Consider the following 7,571-nt stretch of genomic DNA (forward strand, 5'->3'; position numbering starts at 1 on the left):
TCACACTCAGAGCTGAATTACGACATTACTATGTGCCGTAAACGGAATTTTAGGTGACGTCATTTCTGTGTCCATAGAAATGACCAATCACGGAAGGGAATCCGTTGTCTAAGAATAAAGAAATATCTTGGAAATATTTAAGTGGACAATGGGAGTGTATATTTTGACAATAAACTACAAAATAATACAAAACAAACTAGTCCCCGCCGGCACTCACGCTACCGCTCCCTCTCTTCTATCGCCCACACACTCACTGACGTCACTCACCTCACGGCCACACACATACGCTACTGTCATAACATTTTCTTTCCAATTCATTAATTAGGCAACTGATTTGAAACTGGTGTGGGTGGCTCTATATATACTAGCCCACTGCAGCCACATGCAGAAATCAACAAGGAATCGAAAAGTATTAAATCTGTGACAAAAATAATATCCGCTCTGTCTAAACGATACCGTTTGATCAGCTGCTCGTCATCAAAAAAAAAAAAAAACATTGTTCCGTTCCCTGAACGTTCGCGCACGTCTCTCTCGCCTCAGTGCCATCCCCTGCTGGCAACTCCTAACCACTTAAGACACCTCTGAAGGTCTCTTAAATATCGTGGAGAGTAGGAGTGATTCTTAGACTTAAGAACGTTGATAAAAAGCTTTTATTCTTAAGTTTGAGAGTAGGACTAAATTTCGCAAATTCTCAGGACTTAAGTGTAAAATGGCACTCTAAGAAGCTTGATAAGTACGGCCCCAGGTTTCTTAGCTAAATTGTCAAAAAAAAGTTAGCGCACAAATCAAAATACAGCTTCACCACATTGGTCATAATTTGTGCGCTTTAGAAACTTCTCTTTAACTTTAGCTCCAAACTTCTTTTGTGTGTTTGATATTGTCATTACTGCTACAAGTGGTGGAAAGGTTTATTACAAAAGACTTGCCCTGGCCCTATGGTTAAGGTCTACATAACATGTAATGGTAGTTTTTTTAGTCAAAATGTTAAGTCGATTGTTTTACAGACCATCTTAAAGCTGCTTTCTCACCATCTCTTCAGGATGCGCCGTTTTGTGGGCGAGTCTTTTATGTGCCTCCACCTCGACAGCGTCTTCTCTCCGTCATCTTTGTTGTACCGGTAGTTTTTAGCGCTTCCATAGCGAGATATAAGTTGGAACCGTATGCTACTTTGTATTAGAAATGACAACAGTGGAGGATGAATGCCCCACAACAAGAGGATAGAGGAAAAAGGAGATTATTGACTACAATGGCAGACGCGTGCACATTTTCAGGATTATGCAGATCCCAAATACACATCAGCAGGAACCAATAGTTAAGAAAAGTTGGTTTTGCATAATATTGCGAAACAAAACGCCAGATAATATCTTGTAATAGGTGCCATTTTGGGGTCCTTATACACACAAGCACCATATTAATACCCGTATGTTGAAGCACTGTACGTCTGACTACTGTAACAATAATGCTCCGACAATCCATCAAACGGTGCTTACTAAGGTCGTACTACAACATTTTGACTGATTTTTGAGTGCTGTGTGTAATGTTCTATACTCTCAATGGAACATCAACGGTCTGGACTTGTTTGCTTACAGGTACTTGCTAGCGTCATTTATTGAACAACAGGCATCAACCTGTACTCCACACGTATATCTTATGTGTGACTGCCATCTACTGGTCACACTTATTATTAATTGGATATTAAGAGTATGTGAAAGTTTGAGTCCTATACTTGTTGACCTCCGTGACAACCTCTTTAAAGTTTTGTAGTCAATCAGAAATTTTAAGCAGCTAAAATGCGCCAAACATGGATAAGTGTGGAGATAAGGGTTGCAAAATTCCGGGAATATTTAAAGTTGTAAACTTTCCATGGGAATTAACGGGAATATATGAGAATTAATGGGATATTAATGGGAATAAACACTGAATGCAACATGCTAGATCTTGCAGGATGATTATTAGCTAAAACTACCTGATTTAATGCAAGTTCAGTTGAATTTCAACCATTAGCTGCCATTAGAGGGCCGCTTGTAACAGTAAATAATTAATGAATTTGCCTGTGAATTTAAATATTTTTTTAAAAATTACGTAAAGAGGAAAACAAATCTGTGGATTTTTACAGAAAAAAATCTTGCAATTTAGTTGCCAGACTTTTACTGTAAAATATGTTTTTTTATTATTCTCATTATTATTTTTTACAACATATTACTGTAAATAGAAATACAGTACCGCTGTTTAATTTTATTTTGGCAACTCTGCTGCCAGTTTTTTTACCATAATAAAATGTGGTACCATAAAATCATCAACGGTCGACAGAATTTTACTGTAAAAAAACAAACATTGGTCGTTTTATGCTGTAATATGCTTGCTTCGAAATCATAAGTTAAGCAGATATTTAAGTATTTATTTGGATTTTGACCAAAAAAGTTAGATAATATAATATATGTTGCAATATTAGACACTATTTTTCCCCCTGTCAAACTAGGAAAAAAACCCTAATATCTTTAGTAAGGAAGAAAATATAAGGTATTTTATTGACACTTATTATTTCCAGACGTTTGCGGGCCATATAAAATGACATGGAGGGCCAGATCTGGCCCGTGGGCTTTGAGTTTTGACACCACGTTTTTTCCGTCGCCAAGTCTTGAGGCGAGCTTAGCTCCGCGAAGCTAAGCAGCGAGCTGGCTGAAAGTGAAGCGGTGAAACAAAGGGAGCAAGTGTTTTTATAGGTGCACTCTTTTGTTGTGTTGTCATTGACTGAGATGTTTTGTTTTTGTTACTTTACAAAGGTGTACCACAGTGACAGGGGCCAATGGGAAGAGTTGTCCTCGATGCCCAGAGCGTTGACTGAATTCCACTGCCAGCTCATCAGCTTCAACAGGCACAGTGACCCCTGGTGTGACCTTTGATGCACAAACTACACAAACGTTGAAACGGTGGTTTGCATGTTGGCCTCCCGGTCAGGAGATCAAAGGTTCAAAACAGACTCAGTAACTCCACGGTGACGTTGTGGTGAGGAATGTGTGAAACAATACAAAAAGACTGCCATTAAAGGCCTACTGAAATGATTTTAAACGGGAATAGCAGATCCATTCTATGTGTCATACTTGATCATTTCGCGATATTGCCTTATTTTTGCTGAAAGGATTTAGTAGAGAAAATCGACGATAAAGTTCGCAACTTTTGCTCGCTGATAAAAAAAAAGCCTTGCCTGTAGCGGAAGTAGCGTGACGTCACAGGAGCTAGTATTCCTCACAATTCCCCGTTGTTTACAATGGAGCGAGAGAGATTCGGACCGAGAAAGTGATGATTACCCCATTAATTTGAGCGAGGATGAAAGATTCGTAGATGAGGAACGTTACAGTGAAGGACTTGAGAGACAGTGATGGATGTATCTCTTTTCGCTCTGACCGTAACTTAGGTACAAGCTGGCTCATTGGATTCCACACTCTCTCCTTTTTCTATTTTGGATCACGGATTTGTATTTTAAACCACCTCGGATACTATATCCTCTTGAAAATGAGAGTCGAGAACGCGACGAGCTAACGTGATAGCATCTTGCTTTAACTGCATATAGAAACAAAAGAAATAAACCCCTGACTGGAAGGATAGATAGAAAATCAACGATACTATTAAACCGTGGACATGTAAATACACGGTTAATGCTTTCCAGGCTGGCGAAGGTTAACAATGCTGTGCTAACGACGCCATTGAAGCTAACTTAGCAACCGGACCGCACAGAGCTATGCTAAAAACATTAGCTCTCCACCTACGCCAGCCAGCCCTCATTTGCTCATCAACACCCGTGCTCACCTGCGTTCCAGCGATCGGCAGAAGGACGAAGGACTTCACCCGATGCGTTTGGCGGACCGGAGACGTAGGAAGTCAAGGTGAGGTCGGCGGCTAGCGCGGCTAGCGCGGCTAGCGCTCCACCGATCCCACCTACAACTGTCTTCTTTGCAGCCTTCATTGTTCATTAAAAAAATTGCAAAAGATGTCCAGAATACTGTGGAATTATGAAATGAAAACAGAGCTTTTTGTATAGGATTCTACGGGGTACCATAACTTCCGTTACTCTGACTTCGTCACGCGCATACGTCATACCGCGACGTTTCAGCCGGATATTTCCCGGGAAATTTTAAATGTCACTTTATAAGTTAACCCGTGCCGTATTGGCATGTGTTGCAATGTTAAGATTTCATCATTGATATATAAACTATCAGACTGCGTGGTCGGTAGTAGTGGCTTTCAGTAGGCCTTTAAAAGTTAATAATACTAAACAGACACTTGTAAACATGTTAGCTGATTAGCTAATCCTAATAACGCTAGCTTGATTACATTGCAATAGCAGGTACAAATATGCATGAAAGCACTCTTACAGATATCACACACGGGACGGTTTAGTAAGTATGAATTGTTTTAGTTGTATTGTAAAAACTTACAAACGCCGCTTGGAGTGATGAACGAAGAATCCGTACGAGTAGACACGCTATAGACAAGTAATAGACGAAAGGGGATATACTTCCGGTTCAAGGCACGGAACAGAAAGTGGATTTTCAAACCGCAGCAGTGAGCGAACTCGCCCAAAAGATGGCGACGTAGCACAAACATTGATAACACACCTTTTCAGTGTGTCTGTTGAATACAAAACATGGCCGTTGGCGAACAAAAATTCATGAATTAGCCGCACAGTTTTATAAGCCACAGGGTTCAGAGCGTAGGTAAGAAGTAGCGGCTTATAGTCCAAAAAATACGGTAGATTTTTTTGCATTATCTAAAAAAAAAAAAAAAAAGCAATTTCGGTAGACATTTCGTGTGAATGCTGAAGAGCCAAAGCCGAATAGAAATGCTGGCCAGATAGTGTCGAGCAACTAAAAATATGAGCTAAAAAAGCTAACGTGCTAACAATAACATGCTTACAGTTAGCATTAGTGAAATACCAGAATATAGCTGAGATGACGCTGCTACCTAGGGATGGGTACCGTTCACATACGGTACCCATCCCCAGTATCTGGAAATCCATTTCTGTGATGTTTTTGTTTGTTAATAAATGTTAATTTTTTAATAATAAAATGTTATTTTTTTATGTAACATTTAAAAATAAGCTAATAACTGTGCTGTCCAGTTGAGTCTTTTGCAATGCAGTTGCGCTTCCAAGACATTAGGTGGCAGTACTGTACAGGCTATTTGTAGTATGTTGTCTAACGAGGAAGTAGCCTTGAATGTGTTATGTTGCGCCCTAAAAAGTGTTCATACTGTAAGTATCGTACTTATTACGCACCAGCTGTTTATAACATCCATCTTAGTTGTAGTTTTCATTGACACTTTTGAAGAATACAAATAAGACAATCAACATAACATTAAAGTCCATTTTGAATGAGAAGAAGCAGTAAGAAGTTCAAACCTTGTGTCTGGTGTTGAAATTGTCATGTAAAATTGCTAATGCTAATCAGTAGCAAAGCCAATGTGTATTAACATCAAGCTAGTGCACTTTTGGAAAAGTGGACCCTTGCTTTACTTACTTTGGAGCGTTTTTGTTTGTTTGTTTTAAAGTTGTTTGCTCTGTTGGCATCCAAAATTGAAACGTTACTACAGAGCAAAACTTTATACTTTGCATTCATTGTTTGCTGTTTGTTACATTTTTGTTGTATTTTGCTTGTTTGTATAAGATACACAATTATCGAGGAGCTGGTCTGAGAAGTAAAAGAGGAGCGATGTTCATATGTTGTTAATATTCAGTGTTTTATTGTTCATAGTTAATATTGTAAATCCCACTGTCTTTATTTTAATGTACATTTTGGGTGTCCCATTCAGTCAACTATAAAATTCTATTTCGTCTTTTTGAGATGGTCTGTCATAACTTTTTTAGAACTCTATCGGACATTGTGACGTTTGGTATTAGTGTTCCTGAAAAAAAGGGAGCCAAACACACATACTGTACAGCAGATTTTTACAGCTAAATGTGTATATATCATTTATACACATTGTTCCACGCCTCCCCATTTATTTGGGCATTCCCTGATTACATAGCTGCAGCTGCTTCTAAGGGGAGGGGGTCTCATTATGCAGCAGCTGCACTGGGGTCATAAACAGTTCAAACAAAAGGTGCTTGGAGCGGTGTCGGGTTTGCCCCCTCTCTGCTCGTAGATTTCGGGTCCTGATAAGGCCCTTCCTGTAGCCGTCCAGATCTGAGAAACCGACACCTCTACGGCGCATTCCATACACAGTGGAGATTTACAAGCTGTCCGCCTTTTGCTTGATAAGATCGAAGACAGCTTTGTAAGCACCAGTGGATAGTAACCCGGGCAACCTGAACTCATAGAAAACAAATTGTGTGATAACTTATATACAATTATTCTGACAGGTACCGTAACATGCCACTGTACTTGAATCGGTTTGGGTTTCGGTCAGTGCCAAAAAAGTACCCGTCCCTAAATGTAGATGCAATGGCTTAGTGGAGTTAATTTGCATGTAAATCAGAGAGCCCACAAAATGGCTTGTTTTCAAGAGACCGTAAAGCCCCACCTTTTTATTGTGATGTAGACCCAGGGACGTGTTTTAGGTGGAGATGAAAAGAACGCATCGCTCCATGTGATGTACAGAAAACAGAAAGCATCAACCAAATTGTGATTTTATTGTCAGCATCGAGCGGATACGTGTGTGCAATGTCATGTTGTCACTGACCATGTTACACGCTGCATGCCTTCTGGCTCTCATGGCATGCACACAACCCTAGAAAAGTCACCTTTCATACTAAAACTGTGTGTGAGTCCCCACACAGGAAGTGGGAAAGCAGGTTAGTCCTGGTAGGTCTTGACCAGCAGCCACATCAGCAGCACGGTGACCAGGACGATCATGAAGTTGAGGAAGAGTTCCTGCACGGAGCGGTCCATGGCGCACGCTGCTCTACGGCGCTTTAGGGACTCTGCGGACCGGTCCTGAGAGCGAAGAAGAAGGTTATTGGGCATCGGGATATCTTCCTCTGCGGGTAAGTCCTTACCTTTTCTGCGATGTCACAAGCGGTCAACTTGGGACATTCCTCTTCATTTCCACTCCAAAAACACAAAAACCCCTTCAGTCTTTGAGCGCCACTTGATGACTTGTGTTGTCCGTGGATCCAGCTCCTAAAGTAGACCCCCTCAGTGGACCGCCCACGCTTCACATGCACACTCAATGATGTCACACTTGGCCAATCCACTGTGTTATTGTCCGGTTTATTTATAAGTCATTATTGCCAACACAATTGTGTAGCAACATCACAAGTAACACACAATGGCTGCTGTCTGCAGACTTCAACTATCTGTTTGTTGCTCTTTTTCCACCCGGGGCCACACACTAACACAGGGGTCACCAACGCGGTGCCCGCGGGCACCAGGTAGCCCGTAAGGACCAGATGAGTAGCCCGCTGGCCTGTTCTAAAAATAGCTCAAATAGCAGCACTTACCAGTGAGCTGCCTCTATTTTTTAAATTGTATTTATTTACTAGCAAGCTGGTCTCGCTTTGCCCGACATTTTTAATTCTAAGAGAGACAAAACTCAAATAGAACTTGAAAATCCAAGAAAATGTTTTAAAGACT

At 40.7% G+C, this 7,571-nt stretch overlaps 2 protein-coding genes across 3 annotated transcripts in view; one reads left to right on the top strand and one right to left on the bottom strand.

Moving 5' to 3' along the window:
• LOC133663054 (kelch repeat and BTB domain-containing protein 3-like) overlaps positions 1 to 5,754 on the top strand; it is a 28,745-nt gene extending 22,991 nt beyond the window's left edge. Inside the window, exon 10 of the mRNA XM_062067239.1 lies at positions 2,784 to 5,754. Coding sequence (XP_061923223.1) covers positions 2,784 to 2,903 — 120 coding nt within the window. The 3' untranslated portion in view covers positions 2,904 to 5,754. The remainder of the gene's footprint in view (positions 1 to 2,783) is intronic.
• A 254-nt stretch (positions 5,755 to 6,008) lies between these two features.
• On the bottom strand, positions 6,009 to 7,103 carry LOC133663712 (sarcolipin-like). 2 transcript variants are annotated; one of them, XR_009828394.1, is made up of 3 exons: positions 6,995 to 7,103; positions 6,740 to 6,932; positions 6,009 to 6,249 (listed from the first exon to the last, which is right to left on the bottom strand). XR_009828394.1 is itself a non-coding variant. In XM_062068395.1 (2 exons), exon 2 carries the CDS (start codon positions 6,885 to 6,887, stop codon positions 6,792 to 6,794), a length of 96 nt encoding a protein of 31 aa, XP_061924379.1. In that variant the 5' UTR covers positions 6,888 to 6,932; positions 6,995 to 7,103; the 3' UTR covers positions 6,626 to 6,791. The 2 variants fall into 2 exon arrangements, 1 of the variants encoding a protein (XP_061924379.1); XM_062068395.1 differs by lacking the exon at positions 6,009 to 6,249 and having other exon boundaries at positions 6,626 to 6,932.
• Between the last annotated feature and the right edge of the window lie 468 nt (positions 7,104 to 7,571).

Source organism: Entelurus aequoreus, linkage group LG13, assembly GCF_033978785.1.
Source record: "Entelurus aequoreus isolate RoL-2023_Sb linkage group LG13, RoL_Eaeq_v1.1, whole genome shotgun sequence".
Classification (NCBI taxonomy): Eukaryota; Metazoa; Chordata; class Actinopteri; order Syngnathiformes; family Syngnathidae; genus Entelurus; species Entelurus aequoreus.

What these genes read in the sequence shown, in the direction of transcription:
- LOC133663712 (XM_062068395.1), bottom strand. Translation starts at nt 6,887, where the DNA reads ATGGACCGCTCCGTGCAGGAACTCTTCCTCAACTTCATGATCGTCCTG.